Source organism: Pyrgilauda ruficollis, unplaced genomic scaffold, assembly GCF_017590135.1.
Source record: "Pyrgilauda ruficollis isolate IOZ18807 unplaced genomic scaffold, ASM1759013v1 scaffold4, whole genome shotgun sequence".
Classification (NCBI taxonomy): Eukaryota; Metazoa; Chordata; class Aves; order Passeriformes; family Passeridae; genus Pyrgilauda; species Pyrgilauda ruficollis.
In genome coordinates this window covers 14,560,632-14,579,604 of record NW_024525489.1, presented here as the reverse complement: position 1 = coordinate 14,579,604, position 18,973 = coordinate 14,560,632, and the positions used below count along the sequence as shown (strand labels likewise).

The following is an 18,973-nucleotide window of genomic DNA, read 5'->3' as shown; positions in this document are numbered from 1 at the left end:
AAGTAGTTCCTGGTGTGCTAGAAATAAACAGAAATTCAAGTGGAAAGCAAGTTTAGAATTACCCCTTTTTTTTTTTTTAACTTGTAAGCATCCTTGCCTCAAAAAAAGTCATAACTATTTCTTCCTAGATCTTAGTAGGAGTTTAAAAACCTTAATTCTGTACATCACCAGTAACATTTGTTAAATTGAAAAGTAGTATGTATACATTTGTGCTACAGATAAAACATATCACATTTACAACTGAATTTGCCACTCATCTATTAGATGACCCCAAAGGTCTCTACCTTTCACAAAAACTCCAAACCCCCCAACTTTCCAAGTAACCCTGTAGCTGCAGACTGCTTAAGCCTATCTCTAACACAATTAGAAGACCACCCATAAAAACTTGTCTGCATTGCATTTCCAAGAGAAAATGAAACAGAAAACAAACAACTCCATAACTTATGTCCTTAAGCTTGCCTGGTGCTACGAGCTTATATAAAGCATCGATTGTAGTCAGTGATGGTGCCCTGCACACACAGTGAGACACGGGGCACAATCCAATAGGCACTGCAGCAGCTTTGGCCTTTGCAACACTGAACTGACAAATGTGCAATTGCACTTGCAGGTCTCTGGTCTGGCAGTATTTTATAGCCCTCGAATGGACAAATAACAAACCCAGAACTACTGAGAGGATAAAACTGATCTCCGCCACACTTCTGATAGTCACTTTCCCTTTTGTTTATCTGCTCAAGAGCTCGAATGTATTATTTAATGAAACAATGCAAGGAAGTACTTGGAAAGTAGTGGAAGTGTGGAGGCAGAGGAAATAAATTGTTTAAGTCAACAGGCAAAGGACCAGTAGTTGGCACAAATGACCCAGAAATAATAGTCTGCAAGTGTCTCACCTCAAAAAATGAGTGCACTGAGTTGCAGAATCTACTGGTAATGTTAAATTAGCCTTGCAAAACTGCCAGGAAAATTTAACAGGCCAGCAGAAAAACCAACACTTATGTTTCTTTGTTGTGACAAGGAAGGGGGATTATGTAGGAGTGCTTAAATTTGACTTATTTATTTGGAAGGGTGGAGATGAAATGATATCCTTTTATAGAGTAGATTATTTTAAGCTTCTGCTTACAGCATTGCTCTCATAAAGAGGATCAATTGCTCCTCCCACACCACCCACACAGCAGGCTGGCTGTTGCCTGGCGTGATTATTCCAAAGTGGCTTGGACTGCACAAGGTGGGAATGTCACCCAGAGCCGGCAGGGCATTCCTACCAGTCTGCCCTAAGGTTAGAAGTGGTGCTCTGTTCTGCAAGTCACCACTGCAACATGAGGCACTTCATTTTGCCTCTTGGTAGTTTCTGAATGACTGTGTCACCAACTTGTCTTCTCCAAGCTTAAAACCAGAGGGCTATCCTTGACAGGATTATGTGGAAATGTGTTGCAGTAATTACAGTTACATAAAAGGCTTTCTGGAGGAAAGACTTGCTACAATGAGGTTCATTTACTTTCCCTGTCAGCCTACATGGATACATTTCAGGATTTACTTTAAATGTATAAAGAACTAATCTGACACAGCACGGGTTTCTCTATTCTGAACATCATCTTTTGCTTAAAAAGAGGGAGCAAGTGCTTTTGATTTTGCAATAAAAATCAGTGTGGCTAGTGTTACTTCTCTATCCCAACAAAAGCCATAAACTGGATTTTGAAAAATGGCCCCTTTACATGAATTACATGATATGTAATTCATACCTAGACTAGAATCACAGAATATGTTGAGCTGGAAGGGACTCACAAGGGTCATCCAGTCCAACTCTCAGTCCTGCACAGGACACCCCAAGAGTCACACCATGTGCCCAGAGCACTGTCCAAGCACTTCTGGAGCTCTGTCAGGCTGCTGCTGTGACCACTGCCCAGGGGAGCTGTTCCAGTGCCCAGGCACTCTCTGGGTGAAGAAACTTTTCCTAATACCCACCCTAAACCTTCCCTGACTCAGCTCCATGGCATGACTATACTTCATCTGCCTTTAAATTCTATAAGTTATATACTTAAGGTTTTTTTTGTCTTTGTGATTACATTAGATCCATCCCCCACTAATTAAACATTCAAAGAGAAGGACTTAGCTGCCACACAAGACGAAGTCCTACATTCCACTCTTTAGGAGGCAGGGGGAATTAAAAAGGCAGAATGTGTTATTTAAATTGGAAGTTAACGAGGGAACTGTGGTTAATACAGTTGACCACAAGTCAAGCAGAGGCTTGACTTGACCCACAGGCAGAAAAAAACAGGCTTGCACCAGACTGCCCTGCAAACAGCTCTTACCTGAAAGAGCTGCAAAAAGGACCCTATTGAAACATCAGATATTTCCTTAAATCATCTAACAAAAGATGGTCTTGGAGCATCTATGTAACTGAGCTTACTCAGCTCTGCTGGCCTTCACAAAATCTTTTGACAGGAGCTGTTACAGTCACTGTACAGGAACTGAGAGTGGCATGCAGCTGTGTGGTGGCATTTTCACCAACAGGCAAAAGGAAAGCAGCAATGACTGTTGGCTAATTGAAACTCTGTTAAATAAAGTTTTTTCTCTTTTCCCCACCATTAATCGAAAGTGAATCTGCTTCAATCAAAAGTGTCACACTTTTCAGATAAATTTTAATAACCAGGTTGCAAAATTAGAAGAAATAAACTAATTAAACTACCTGTCTCTTCTCTGTTTAAAACAGCATTTGGTAATAAGATAACAAAAAGCTTCTTACACTGTGCTTATTTTCAACAAATATGACGTGTGTATATGTATAAACATAGCAAACAAAACTATGAAAATAAGGCCTTGTAATTCAAGTTCTGAGAGAAAGCATACTGAATTTGACGCTCAGAATTAGTTGTGCATATAGACATAAATAAAAACCTCAAATAGAGGCACTACAAACTGGGAATTAGGAAGAAAAGCTCATTGTATGAACTAGTTTGGTCTGAATGCAGAAAACCACTCAAGAAGGTTTGTGTATTCTTCTGTGGGCTGTATTCCTTATTCAGTTACGTGGCAAAGGACTAGTTTTATTACAAGCAATACCAGATTTTTTTTAAAGCAGTAATCCCCAATATGACAAAACCCAAGACTGCCTGTGTTACAGTAAAAGAGCAGACAAACCCCTTGGCTAATAAAATACATTAGATAAGTGAGTAATTTGAGTTTGAAAAAGAGCTGACTTAGCAGGTTCAGTATTCACACCACAGCTACTGGAGGTAACTATTTTTCCTGCTGATGCACTTGCCATGCCAGTACCTGAGCTCCTTTACACAGCAGCAGATACCTGACACCATGTAAGCACTTCACATGGGAGCACAGCTCTTACAAACTCAAAGCTATGGGACCCAAGCCATACAAGAGAATAGAGGATCCAAAACACTGCCTCCAAACTTAGTGGAAACTTCATTTCTTGGTATACAAATTGCCATCCAAAAGCCTTATGTTTTGGTAGACATTGCTTTCTAAAAAGAATTTCCCAATTCTAAAGCTCTAATAAGGAAAAAATTTAAGTTTTTACTCACTTTCCTAACTGTCTCTCACATACAAAGTTTATGGTACAACCTTTTATTTTATATAGCAAAATGCAACTTTATTAAGGTTACAGTTTGTTTTGCCACTGGTGTGTAATTTCATCCTCAGAGAGATGATAGCAAAGATATTTAAGAAGAGCGATATACTTGTAGTATCTGTTGTTCCCAGCTTCTGACTGTGCTTCAAAGTTCTTTGTTAGCTGTACAAATCTTGTTTCTATAAAATGACTGTGGTTTTCCACCATGTGCATATTGTTGGACGTGGTTTGTACTAGTGAAGAAATACCCAGTATAAGGGCCTGTACAATATGAAAACTACTATTTCAGTTTTGCAACTATTTAAATCCAGAGTCAGAATTTGGTGAATTTTCACTCTTGCAATTAGCTATTGTAAATTATAAACTAACAGCAAGTGACAAAGTATCTAAGTTAGAAAACTGCATGAGATGATTCTTGGCTCTCAATACAGAGCCAAGCAAAACTTCCTAACTGTAAATACATACACAAGTATTTACCCTGCTCCATCTTCAATAAATTATTATTACATGTCAACTGAAGAACATAAATGAAATTTTATCCTACCATATAGGTTTTTTTCCCCCAGGTTATTTCAAAATTATCTTTACTTCCACCTTCTATTCTGTTTGTGGCAGTTTCATAAGCACTTACTTCGTGACAAGTTTTATCACAGTCAAATTGACTATTTCTTTTTCTTTTTTACTGCCACATTGGTACATTTCATGTGATTCATTTAATTTCACTCATGTGGCTACCAATGCGTTTTCTAGATACCTCATTAACAACCAGTGTATGAAAACACCATTATCTTCTTAAGTTGCCATAGCCTGAGCAATGCAATTTCAAAGCCTTCAAGAGGACAAGAAAGGAAGAAATGTTACAGCTGGGTACAAAGATTCCATCTGCTCATCAAAACTTCAGTGCAATCTCTGTGCACAAATCTTCAGTGCAATTCTGGCACTGAAACAGAATCAATGAACACAAGTTAACAATGCTGCTGCTTTCTCAGGGGTGCCAAACTCTTTCAAATGTGTCTTCCAAGAAAGCTGTGGGTGCTCATCACTTCTGAAAAACAACCCCTAGGCTACTGATGGGCGGTAAGATTAACTGGAAGAACATCCTATGAGTGTATAATGAAACAATAGAAGCTGGTGTGCTGTCCTTACCTCACCCCGTGGCACCTAGAAATCCCAAGTATTGCAAAACAACCCCAGACGCTGCATATGACAAATTTTAATTGCTACTGATGTTAATCCTTCTTCCCTTCTCCCATTTAAGCCCCCTGCCTCACACAAAACTCGGGCCTCTTGCTAAGAATGATTCAAGTGGACTCTCACCAATGCAGCCCACATGACACCCTACATGGCCAGAAAAAGTACCTTGGAAAAACTCAAGGTACTTGCTCCTCTGCAGAGACTCAACTCTGCCATCAGAGTACTGGCAGTCCCAGCACCAGGAAAGCAAACTGGAATTGAAATTAGATGCCCTGTAAAGCATCATCATCAGTCACAGGGACAATCAATACAAGCATAATTTTTCTAACAGTATCAATATGCCCTTCCTATCCCATCCTCTGGAACACAAACAGCACAAACACAGTTATTTAAAAATAGATGCTATTGGATTAAATTAGGCTATATCTATGTGAAACAGAACAGTACTCCTCTGCTAAAATGCAGCACTTTCAGTGGGCCCAAAAGAAATTTAATGCTGAGGGATGATACTTAAATCACTCTTTTGTTATACACGTATTCAGGCTTAGCACAGACTGTCAACAAAATGCTCTTTTTCAAAACCACCCTCTAAGTGAACACAAGCCAATGGACTTAGGAAAATTTGGGATACATGTATCCACACGTATGTGGGTTTCCACATCTACTTGTGTACAGCTTTGCGCACATGGCTGTCAGTCCTGGTATGTGGCATAATTCCTGAGGGCCCACAAAAAGACAAGAGGCATGATCTTGGAAAGGATGTAAGAAACTCTTTAGGTGGGGAGAAAAAGCAAAATGCTCTCTTTTCAGCTTTGGAGACTTTACCAAACATGTAATAACAACAGCATTGACCTCCAATATTTAATTCCCTGCTTGGCCACTGTCCTTGAGCAACCGTGGGGGTTCTTGGTCTCTGTGCATTAGCTTGATCTACAGAGAAGTACTGTAACTTCATTGCCAAGGGGATAGTCTATTGTTAAAGATCTTAAAAATAGAAATGAACTAAGGAGATACCTTCATACAAGCCTTCCCCCTCCAGCATCTGAAATAACATCATTTCACAATACATTCCTTTTTAATTTAAAAAAAAAAAGCTCTTAAGGATGCAAATGCAGCAAAACCAGAAGAGAAATAAAGCAAAGATGTTGTCATTACACTCTCCAAAAAAGTCCCAAAGCAATAAATCTTCTCTATTTTCAGAAGAGCAATTTAGCTTATGAAGCGCTCACCCTTGTTACAGGCCTACCAGATGGGTTCAGGGTTAGAAGCTCTTTCTTAGCTTGGGTTCAACAACAAATCTGCCTAACTTGACAAAATCAGAAACCCATTCATTCATACACAGAATTTATAAATATATGTAGTTCTCACCTCTATGGATTAAGCACAAAAAAAGCAAACTTTGTTCTGTGCATAGAAATGAATGATGGTACATCATAGGTATTATGTAGATTTCTGACACAAAATTTGATTTAAAATTTGATTTAATAGATTGTGAGACCATCTCTTAACAGTCTCTGTCAGAATAAAAAAAAAAATTAACCCCCCCCCAGGTATCACACTCATATATAAGATATCAATCTGATTTTTGAAACACAGTGCACTGCTGGTCAAGAAGGAGACAGAGAGGCAAAGTGAAACTTTTTTCTGAGTAACTCAGAACAATTAAATATGTATAGATTTCAGATTTGGAAAAGTGATACATAAAGGAATATTTAAGATATTTTTAAGTTGGCAATATCTAAAATATTTTAACTGAGATAAACATTAAAGATTTTATAGGATTTACAATATTTACCTCAGTAATCTCTATCCTTCTTGTAAGTTCATCAAGAGAGGAAAAGCTGTCATCTAGTGATAAAGCTTCCAGGGAGTTATAAGATGCTCGTTCAGGTGAAATATCTGGAACAGTGTCAAAGTCCTCTTGGTTTGCTAAGTCTGCAGATTCTTCAGTGTCTATTATGTTACCATTCAAAAATCTCAGAAATAAGTCTTCTTGTTCATTATTGACCTTCTCCTCCTGTCCTGCTGCTCTCTGCATTTCCTTGCACACCCGTGAATGGGCAGTACTCTCATGCTCAGGCACTTCACTACACCCAGAGCATTCACCTGAGGCAGTTCTGTCCCATGAAGACTGTTCATCATCATCATCATCAGGCTGTATCTGTTGCTGCTTTAAATCACTGTTTCCAAGTTGGCCACTAGGAATTTCTAAAGACCCAGCAGCACGTTTTGATCTGAGCAGACTTCTATCAGCTGGCACATCTTTGTCAGAAGGAACCAAATCAGTAGGCATATAATCATCATCTGTTAAAGCCAAAGCATCTACCATTGGCTCAAGAGGGAGTTTCACTCCAGGCTCCCCAGCCCCTTCTATTTTCACTGCATCCTTGGAGAGCTGTCTTTCCCTCAGCTGCAGACTGTTATCTTCAGCAGCATCCCCAGATGATAAACAGCCCGAGGAAGGCCTGCCCCCTGTCCCTGTGGACTGGGTGTGTGGCTCCAGCGTTGACTCAGCCCTGCAGTGCTGCTCCTCCATGTGGTCCTTTCCTGCAGCTACCCGAAGACTTGCTGCCTCTGTCTGTCTCTCAGTTTTGTTTTCACCGGGGCAAACAGTGCTCAGCTGTTTATCTTCTTTCTTTGGTGCAACGCCAGGACAAGTTTCAGTACCTAAGTGCAATAGGAAAAACAGTTCCAGAGTTTTTAAATGATTCAAAGCATCAGCCCAGGGGGGAAAGAGTATACTGTGATTTGATAACATTGTAACCTAATGCTTCAAAATGCTCTCCCATAAAGGGCAGGTATTTTATGCTCCAGCCAGGATAACTTTCGTTATTAGTCTCTGACTCCTGGTTCAGGAAAAAAAAAAAGTATTTGTACACATTCTTGCAGGTGAAGCACACGATTCAGTGTCCTTCTGAAAAAAGCTACTCCCAATATGTGAGTATCTTTGTGAACAGTCACTTTTCTTCTAATGGATATTTAACATGAGTCATCTCATGGAGGCCTGGAGCTCAGGAAAATGCACTGAATTACAGAAAACTGTACCTTGATGCCAGTGTATCTATCACCTAGAGAGATATCTGCATTTCCTTTAAAGAAGTTGAAATCATACTAATTTAATAAATGTTAAATTTGCAGATCACTAGCTCTTTTGGTTAACACAAAACTAAATAGAAATTACATTTCCCATAAATGGACAGCGTAAAAATATGCTGCTTTTTGGATTAGTAAGTTTACATATTAAAAATGCAATTTGATGCAACTTACTTCTGTATTCATATTTACAATACATATGAAAATTATTTTTTCTTATCTGAAATTTCAGACACGCACAAAGAGTTCTACATAGCTTGTGAATTCACCTACTGTGGGCATGATCTGCTGATGAAGGAGTAGATGCTTAGCCCAAATTACCCAAGAAATTATTAGATATTAATCATTACAAGAAAGCCAAAACACTGTTTTTAGGCTTAAAAAGAGAGAAAAGGGTTGTTAAGGATTAAAATATCAAAGTAAGCTAGCTAGGACAGAAACTGCCTTTTACTCCATAATTTAATAAAAACTATGTTACGACTGTTATAATAGGACTACTGTTGCAGTAACAGCAATATTTTCAATCAACAGATGAACAACTTTCTAAAATACTTATTTGCATGTTTTGGTCCTAGTGAAGAGCAGAAAGATCTTATGAACAGATTAATAAAGATATCAAACAATGCCCTTCTTAACTGAGTTCTCCATGCCAATTTTATTCTTCCTCACCTGTTAAAACCTCTCTTAAAATGTGAGCATTTTCCTGAACTTGTTACACAAAATAGTCACGTTCATAAAAACAAATGTTTGCATTAATTCACTGTACTGAGCAATTTTATTAAATTCCAAACCATACCCCTTTTAATGGATAATGAAATGCAAGGCAGCATGGAAAAGACAGACTTGAAAATTGAAAAAGAGAATATCCAAACAAATCAAAATGTGGGAAAAAAATCAGCATGACATTAACAGAAAGAAAGAGCACAGGGAACCTAACTTCAGTAAAACACTGAAAGAATAGGTGTGAGATAGGGACTTTTTAAAAATTAGACACAGATGAGTAGACAGCTCATGGGATTTGTAATGGGATACTAAGCCCTTCACATACAGGTCATGAGCTCAAACACAGCCTGGATTATTGGTACAAGATTTTGTTACCATCTGTCAATTTTTCCTAGTGGATACATCCACATTACAACAGGCATCTTTGTTGGCAGCCCCACCTGCAACAAAGATTAAATGGAATCGGAAATTGAATCCGATTCTTTACTGTGAAAGGTGTCCCTTGAGCTCAGGGCACGGTTCCTAAGAAAGTAATAAGTGATCCCAGCACTGTAATGTAACCACAGATGTACAAGAACTGGGATGCAATAATAATTCACATCAAGTTTTCAGCAGTGTTCAATATTTACAACTACTTCAGGCAACCCATGCCCCTATAGACTGAGGGCAAGTTAAGACAAATACTTGAAGACTTAATTAAAGAAGATGCCTTTCCCTACACTAAGTTAATTGAAGACATACCCACCAGGAGCAGTAATTTTTGCCTGACTGACAGAGATACAGCAAAGTGTCTACAGAAAATTTTTTAGCAACAAAAGCACCGATGCTAATTTAAAAAACGGTTTCTTCTCCCCTTGACAGAGTTGCATTAGAATTGACACTTGGTTTGCTCATCACAGGAACCTGTAGGCACCACTTTGTCCTGCTAATCCAGGACAGCCTAGCAGACAGAATATTGATCCACAGTCATCTACCACCAATGGAGAATTCACACTTCTCCATCTTCATCCTTCTTCTCAATTAAAAAACAATTAAAATCCCATAGAACCTAACAGAAAACAGGGTATAAAGACTTCCTCCCCATTCTGGAAATGAGTCTAAACTATATGTACACACTGCAAACTTATGCTAAGAGTTTTGTTAAATTCAGTGTCTCATTAGGAAGGTTTTCATGATACACATTAATTTATATTTAGTTAACACTAAAGGCTATTAAGTTTCTGCTTTCAGTCAGAAGCTGAAGAAATTAATGGGAAAAGGATGTATCAAATCTCATCTTTATATACACACATAGTATTAAGGGCCAAATTCTCTCTGTTGGTAGATTCAGAGTGAAAATCTGCCAGAAAGTAAAATTTAATAGAACAGACCATTCACAACCCTTGCTCAGAAGGGCAGAAATCTAATTAGGTACTGCCCCAGGAATCCTGACTGGATGACTTCTTATAAAGCTGTTTGTCAGCCGCTGTAGCCCCAGGAGAGAGGAATTGTGAATTCTTAGGATCAACTGCCTACAGATGCTCAAACTATGTTCCCATATATCTTAGCAGATCAATAGGAGTAACTTTTGCTTCAGATTACCAGGCAAGTTTGATTTTACTTCAAAGATACTACTATAGTGCAGTACAACAATCTCTACAATGTAATACAGATATTGCTACAATGCATTTTACATATTCTTATTGATAATTGCTACACAAATTCTTATTATATATGGATCCATATGAAGGCCAGTTCTCAAAACATGTGACAGTTTCCTTTTCCTGTCTTACTGTAAAGCCAGACTTCTACTACAAGCAGCTAAATGAGTTAAGCAGTTCTTCCTGTGGTTTGGTGGATAAATGCGTAAGAAAAGTAAAACTTTACATGCTTACTTCTCATTTTTCATTTCATGTTTCTTTTTTTTTGGTAGAGGAAAAAAAAAACCACCTAAAAAGCAGAAGTCAAGCATTCCAAGTTTTCGGTGAGAAGGCCCATGCATTTAGGCTACTGCTGAAAAGGTTAAATATTAGAAACTGTATGTTCATTGTAATATAGGATTCTGCTGGGGTTCAGGCAAAATCAAAAACCAGTTCCAAATGGTCATATTGTTTCTAGTCCTGAGCTGGACCACTCAGGCACAGCTTGTTATCTGAATGGTATTTCAGATTATGAATCACTTTTGTCAAATTTCTGTACTGGTTCACACTGCTGCCTTCCCTACCCAAATCCTTCTGACTGCAACCAAAGCCATTCATCCCCAGGCACATGGGGGATGCACTGACACTGAAGGGCAGCAGCAGCTAATGACCACATGCTGCCTGAACAGCTGCTCACACTCACCAGGGAGAGAATTCACTGCTTCCTCAAGAAAGCACTAATCTTTTGAAAAGCAAATTTTGCAAATTTCAACCATTTAAACTCGAGACAGGATGGAAATATTCCTATCTTTGTGTTGGAAGTACTTTGCTCTGCTGAAAATTTCCCAGCAGAATTGCTTTTTATTGGATGACATAGCTTTATCAATTTACCAACATTGCACAGGAACCCAAAGATTTTGATGGTATTTTGACAAGATTTACATTAAGAGAAAGGCATGAAAAGATCCATTTACACTATTAATTACTTCCACGTTACGTCAAGATGTTGTACTAGAGTATTTCAACATTGAAACAAAATGCTCCTGAATTCAGAATGTTCAAATGTTCAGAAATTCTGCTCTCCAGAAAGCTTTCGTTTCCACTTGGAACAAAATCAGAGGAAAAATTGTAATAATCTATTTTTTTTTCCCATGGGAATTTCCAACCATTCAAAAATAAAAAGCACCTGTGTTCTTTTGATCTGCTTTCTGAGCTGCAGAACATGTTTGTTTCATGTTTCTAATGCTTTATGTTTGGTTAGGTGACAGCAATAGAAGTGGAGAAAAGGCAGCATAGGGGTCATGGTAAAAAAGCATGGAGATAAGGAGGATCCACGTGTGTAGAGAACTGTGACTCTGTATCTTCATTAATGTCTGATTCTCCTGAACATCCTGGCTGATGCACACGTGTAGGATAGTTTAGGTTGAAAGGGACCTCCTAGAATCATTTAGGCCAGTTCTCATCTTCTGAAGAACTCTAGCTGTTTTTGAGGGAAGGTACTTAGCTAAAGCCAATTTTGGCAACTGGAATATGGCAAAATACCAGAAACTTTTTGCTCAGAGAGAGGAGAGATAAAGCACAGCCTGGTCGTCTACCAATATTCTTTCCCACTCTGTCTCCATTTTAACAATTCATTAATTTGTAAATGTTTCATAAGAACCCAAAGATTCAAACAAAATGGCCACTGCCCCAAGGCAGAAAAAGGAAAATGAGGCTGAAAATGACATAAAAGTATGTACTGAAAACAATTAACTGAATATTTTTCTCCTCAAGACCTCCCAAATGCTTCATTTTCTGTGTTGCTTCAGAAAAATGCATCTCAAAATCAGTACACGGCATGTAACTTAAAATAGTTATTAATATTGTTAACTATACTCCATTGCCACACCTCAGAACGTCATCAGGTATATTTACCTAGTATATATTTGTACACATACAAATTATGCATCTTATCTCTAGTTTCATACAATTTTTTTTATACAATTAGCTTACATAAATGTGCATACTTTATATTAGCTTAAGACTTTTTTTTGATGGAGGCTAGAATTACTTTACAACTATTAATATCGATGACAAATTAAAACTGCATTATTTATCCATTGTGCTGAGAAAAAAAAAAAATCATCCATTTGTGCATTTGTAGAGATCCACCAAATGCTGCAGTTTCAAATGAAATAGCTTAATTTTATTTATAGGAATATGTCTTTACAGTGTAATATTTAAAACAAATGTACATACATATACACATACCTGATTTAAAAGCAGTAGCTTCTCTTTCCTTTGAAGTTCTGGATTCCATTAACTGAGGTAAGGAACTGCTTTCCCATGTATTTTCTGCAGCTACTAGCTGTAAAATATGACAGTATTACCTGTAATTTTTGAAATTAAACAGGAATGCTGTGGCTTTTTGAGACATTCAAACTTCAAAAAGCTTCTAAACTTGAAAGATTTTATCTAATATTTAAAATATATTTATTACCAACTTTTGACAAAGAAGAATTCAATTAAACAGCTGCCTACCTTACTTCTGGATGCCTGTGGCCTGCAGCAATAAAGAAAAAAAGAATAAATTAAACAATCTAGTGGCAACATTCTTCATGATAAATGTAAGTGAAATCTTAGAAACTTTTGCTCTGCTCTAAAATTAGCACAGAACTTTTCTTCCATTGAAAGTGTCAGCCTGCTAGCATACCTTCAGGCACAGACCTGTACTTGCATGAATATCATCAGAAGACCAATTAGCCCTAACATTGTTCCACCTAACTGAGAAAGCAGTCAGAAGAAAATTTACTGCAACACATCAAGCAATGTACATTCCTGTAAAAGGTTATGCTCAGAAGAAACTCTACCAACATTAAAAATCATACAAGAACTTGATATCTACTAATATTTAAAAATAGGGATCATTATAAAAGGGATTGAGGAATGAAATGTCCTCCCCAAAAATCGTATTTCCCTCTCCACAGACCGGGACATTTTCTGGTTTCTGTAAGGTACAGCAGCTCCCACTGACCCCATTCAGATTCACAGGTGAATCAACACTGCTCACAGTCAGTGTGGACTTTGCCAGCTGGATACAGATTCATGCACAATGTGATCTATCACACACAATCTGTCTTACAGTCTTTCATACAGCAATGAAGACAAAATGTGAAGCATTTTATTTAAAGCTACTGAAAAAAAATTGGAGGGACAAGGGAAGAGTACTGATGCTCATATTCTCTAACCAAAACTTCAAAAAGTTACATTGCCTTTAAAATTTTACCATGTAAAATTCAAATAAAGGACACTCAAAACTATCTTTAAAGAGCAAACATGTCCAGTATGTAGCTGTAAAACTTGAGTATGAGAAAAATTTACATTACTTTCAATTAAAAAAGCAGAATGGTCACGTTTTCCAAGACCTGCATGCTATTCATTAAAAATTAAAGTGTAATTTCAATTAAAAAGTAAAATTAGTTTAAAGCTTAGGAAAAACCCTATATGAAAAAATAAAAGCAAATAGGCTTTTGCCTTGAGAGTCTGAAAGAGTAATAGTATTACATACAGAGCACTGATCACAGGAAATGAACACAAGCCTTAATTTTTATCAAATTGCAGGGTTTCTCAGAACAGGGAATGACATTTCAAAACTGAAATGAAGGAGAAAGCAGAGTTATTCTCAGCAAAGTGACAACCCAGGTGAGAGCAGGGAGGTGCTGCTCGTTGCAGCACATAAATCACAGCAGAGCTCAGCCCTTCAGTGGGCTCACAAGCTCCTGTGCAGGCAATGCGGGCTGGGGCAGCCGCAGGCGCTCACTGCAGCAGCACACTGCAGCTGCAAACCTGCAGCTCCAGTGCCACACCTGCCCCCTCTCCCTGTGGGAGTGCAGGAATACCTTTCCAGGGGCTCCCTCCCAAAGGCATTCAGAATACATGTGAAAAATCCCTGCATGGATTCTGGCAATCAGCTGGGGTGTTTTCAAACTTTGCTACCATCACTCAGAAGAAAAAAAATTGATAACCAAATCAATACTCTTTATGAGCAGTTTGGCTTTTGTTATATCAGATTGACTAAGCCAATGCAAATGTACTACAGAAAGTTCTCTCTCCCCATCTAATTGAGACATCTCGCCTGTGACAGCCTTTGAATGCAGTTAGTTTCTTATTGCTGTTGGCTGATCATTTTTCAGTGGCAGCTCGTATGATTTTTTCCATCTGTGCATTAAAATCAATGTCTGGACAGTAGGATATTCACGCATGAAGGAACAGATCTCCTCCTACCTGATGGGTACAATCCCATATGTGTTACTACCCAGAAAAGCACCCTAGGCACAAGTTTGTTGTACTGTGATACACTGATTCAGGAGGCTGATGGATCAGGCAAAGCAGCTACCAACTGAGATTTCACTGTTCAGAACACTGTCGTGCTAGGAAAGTACAGAATCACTGCTTCATGTAAATGCAACCAATATGAAATTAATAGAAGGTAAAAGAACTACTTTAAGCATTAAGAAATTGTCCTAAAATGTGGAAATTTGGGAGTAAAATCATACAGCGTAGGTATGGGTGCTGAAGTGTGAGATGCTGGACATTTGCATTTTGAAACAATGATTAAACCAATAGGTATTAAACAGGAATACCATCATTAGTTCTACAGTCTCTCTCTTCCTAAATTAACAGTATTCAGTTTTTCCTTTGGTTGAAATAACAAAACTCAAAACTCCTGTTCTGGAAAACTTATGATTTGCTAAAACGAATTCAGATTTAGTCTTCATGCGTTCCTCAAACAATATTTAAAAATGTGAAAACTGATGGTAAAAATATTTTAGTTACATATCAGAAGGAACCACCACTTCATAACCAAATTCAAGTCAGTGATGCAACGTTTATTTTGACACGGATTATTTCAGAACACCCATAATGGAGTACAAGGAGACAACACCTGCAGTAACATATTAGTTTGAGGAGTAATAATACTTTCTTATACTCACTGTTGATGTGAAGAGCAAACTCTAGTAAGCTTTTCCAGTTCTTGGCCACTCAGCTCTTTATCTGAATTCCTCAGTGTTGTAACTGGACTGGGAACTGCTGTTTTCCATTTTCTTTCTACATTAAATCAAAATAATTTTTACTCAAGATACTTTAAAAGTAGCTTAACATAATACAAGTAGGTGAAACTAATTAATGGAGAAATATTGACAACTTTTCTGTGTATGTTCTACAGTCTTGTTTCAGACTATGTAGAACAGCATCCTATTCTTTCAGAAGACACTTTATTTTCATCACATCACACTCACCAATCCTAACACAAAAATGACCTTGAAACAACTGTGGATCAGAATCTTGATTAACAGAATAAAGAGCTACAAACTATTTCTACATTTATAATTAAATGTGTGCAAAAAATTCCAAAGCATGAACACTCTTCTTATAACAAGCTCAGAGAAATTCTGATATCAATGCCACTTTTGCTATGTAACATTTTTAGCCTGGAAATGTAACTCTATTATTTAGAAATAGAAACAAAAGTCTTTCTTCTTCCATATTAGTTTAGCTGGTACTCACCCCACTGCTCCTGTATGGAAGAAAGATTTGCAAGCAGCTGCTCATGATAAAGTCGTTCAAGCTGAATGAACTTCATGGCCTTCTCATCTGAATGAAAGGTTAAAGGCAAATGCACACATATGTGGACAAGGTATAACTTACTTATAATTGATATCATGTTTGAAAGGGAAGTAATTACACACTTGAAATTTGAAATAAATTAATCAAAGTGAAAAAGGGCTAGCATCCCAATTTCTGTGCAAGAAAGAAAAAATAGCAGACATGAAAATGGCAGGCAAGAAGTAAAATGAGTTGAGAAACATTCAAAAATGAAAATCCTATTCTTTTCAGCAGGTACCTCTTCCCATGTGCCTGAAGCACAACAAGAGATTTTTCTTGAAAAGAAATGACTGAAATATCATTATGCTGATAACTTTACCAAAAATATGAAATCTCTGGGAAATGACAAGCAAAACAAATACCAGCACATATCCTGCAAGAAGTACAAATACATGCCAATAACCATGACTAACTGAAAATATGACTCCTTTCTACTGACCAGCTGGAGACAGTATTAAAACAACTGATCCAACTTCAACTTTTGAAAAATACCTGCCCTCTTTTCAACCATTATATACAACACTGTTGGGCTGCTGAGTTTACCTTTTGTTTTCCTCAAGAGTCTGCTCACTTTTCTTCTTCATGAAGAACTCTTTCCCCTTCCTTAGGGTTATCAATATATTCACAAAGTTACACTGATAGTCACATATTTTACAATAGTCAGGATAATGCTAGCTCCACTAAGCCTGAGTTGTTAGTTGTGCTGTTTGAAGCTCTTTTACCAGCTATTTGAAATGTAATTCTACAATACAATGAGGATAGAAGTGAATGAGGTTCTTAGTAATACAGAAAACCCACTTTCCATTATTAATGCTAATTAAAACACTGGAGTAATTATTAGAAAAACACAACCAGTACTTGTTATTCTGGTTAGCCTCATGCAACAGCATGGCTTATGAACAGCAATATTAATGGAAAGAATATTCCCTGTCTTCAGGAAATCTGTTATTAGAAACAGAATTACAGATCACAGAGAGAGCCTTAGAGGATCACAGCAATAAACCCTGAATTATTTTTAATATGAGATTCCACACTGGATGAATTAAAATGTCTGTCATGGATAATTAATACAGTGCAACATGATCAAGTAAGTTCTTTATTAACCTCAGGAAACTGATGGCTGGAGGTACAGTGGAGATATCCTTCATAAATATGTATTATATAGTGGTGTTGAATTCCACACATCAGGTGTACATTGCATTAAAAAATATTTCCTTTGATCAGCTTTAAATAGAATGCCTTTCAATTAAAGCACTCAAATGAAAGAGGAACTGTTTCTACCATGCCATTTATATTTTAAATTTACTGTATCCCCCCCCATCATAACTTACTACAGAATTTTTCCATGCCTTTAATTTGTGCTGTGCAATTCACATTTTCTGATGGACACTTTTGAATGAGGAGGACCAAAACAAAAGTGCAGTCCTCTACAACAGTGATGGATATTTTGTTTTATATGTTGCTTTTATAACATTGCAACTGTTAGCTCTCTGGTTTTATCTACAGGCTAACATAATTTGTCTAGGTTTCTTATGCCTTGTTACTTAGCCTACACAATTGTCTATTTGCTGTATTTTGTTTGTACAAATTACAAAATAAAGAAATAATCACTATGCACAAATTCTCTAATATATGATGCATCATAGTGAATCACATATACCTTAAGGGCTTACCACTGGCATTTTCTTTTTATAATCTAATCATTTTCCCTTTCAAGCAAAGAGGAAATCCCAGTCCACCTTTTCTGAAATTCTGACTTAACTTTGAGGTTTAATATTATTATTGTCTCACACAATTACTGAAATATATCAGAATAATTATCAGTAGTTCAACTATTACAACTTTTTGACCAAACTTACTTGCATTATCTAGGAACAAATCAAAACAAACTGGACTATTAAACTGTTCCCAGAAGCAGTTACCCATATTCTCCTACAACAATTTCTCAGACTAACTTGACAGCATTTTGACTGATTAGCATTCATCAAACACCATTTTGCTATTGTTTGCAGGTTGCTGATCTCAGCTCCAGGTGTTTGGTATTTTTATTCCAAACTAGACATTTTTAGTACATATTCTAATCAACTGTTGTGATAATTTTATCATACTGTAAGTACTGTATTTGATATAATACATACCCTACCTGTAAAATGGACATTTTCCCAGTTACTAATATTTAGAATAGAAGTTTTCCTATAAAAACAAAAGTTCTTTGAAAATGTTTTCTTACTTCCTTGCTTATGTCCAGCTACTAATGACTGCATCAGTACAGCTGTTGGAAGTGAATTTATCCCTTAGCTCACAATCCAGTTGTTTGATTAAGGAGGATTTGCTACCATACTGTGTGTTCACTCATGGGTGAATTATGGTTGTTCACTTCTTTCTAACCCTGACCCACAAGATGTGAGTTAACAACAAAGCACTGGACTTTTATGTTTTATCATACCACATTATTTTAATACTGTGCAACAATTTCTGCAAGTAAAAGGATACATTCCTCCTCTTGAAAATAGGTCTCAGCTATCTGCAAAAGTGGAAAAAAAAAATAAGATTCTATAATTCTCATGAAGGTGGTAAGGATGTAACATAAACTTTTAATCATAGCTTGAAACATCTAGTTTGCAGGTTCCTATTTAGTTTGGGTAATATATTAATGTTCTGACAAAATACATGTATTCCTATTCTAGGAAAAAGGTTTTAAAAGAGTATCAAATACCACAGAAATATTAAATCCTCTCACACAAAGCAGATTTGATTTTGTGTAATTTACAGAATTTGAATTGTGTAATTTACAAAAACAAAAAAAAAACCTTAGTAGGGTTTTAAGTTCCTACAACTATAAAAATTATTTTAGAAACATTTTTAGTTATCTTAATAGAAAGCTTTAAAATGACCTGCAACAGAAGTACAATTTTTACTGACACCAGTTCAAAAGTTTGAATTCTGTGCCTGACCAATGTTTCCTTATGTTTGATCAAATTAAGATCATTGCTGCTCTCTCCTGAACATTACATTGCAATGTTTTAAAACAGAAATGGAGGTTTCCTGACTGATGAGAAAAGAACAGTCTTTTGTCTTCCTGTAAACAAAAAATATTTGAGAATTGCAACAATAA

General features: G+C 36.9%; 1 protein-coding gene across 5 annotated transcripts in view; it reads right to left on the bottom strand.

The window, feature by feature from the left end:
* Nucleotides 1-18,973, bottom strand: part of CNST (consortin, connexin sorting protein) — a 49,340-nt gene that overhangs the window by 6,883 nt on the left and 23,484 nt on the right. For all 5 annotated transcript variants that reach the window (XM_041476759.1, XM_041476762.1, XM_041476760.1 and 2 more), the window contains 6 exons: nucleotides 18,352-18,382; nucleotides 15,760-15,846; nucleotides 15,186-15,300; nucleotides 12,733-12,754; nucleotides 12,463-12,559; nucleotides 6,573-7,444 (listed from right to left, as the gene is read on the bottom strand). In XM_041476759.1, the coding sequence (XP_041332693.1) occupies nucleotides 6,573-7,444; nucleotides 12,463-12,559; nucleotides 12,733-12,754; nucleotides 15,186-15,300; nucleotides 15,760-15,846; nucleotides 18,352-18,382 (1,224 nt within the window). The remainder of the gene's footprint in view (nucleotides 1-6,572; nucleotides 7,445-12,462; nucleotides 12,560-12,732; nucleotides 12,755-15,185; nucleotides 15,301-15,759; nucleotides 15,847-18,351; nucleotides 18,383-18,973) is intronic.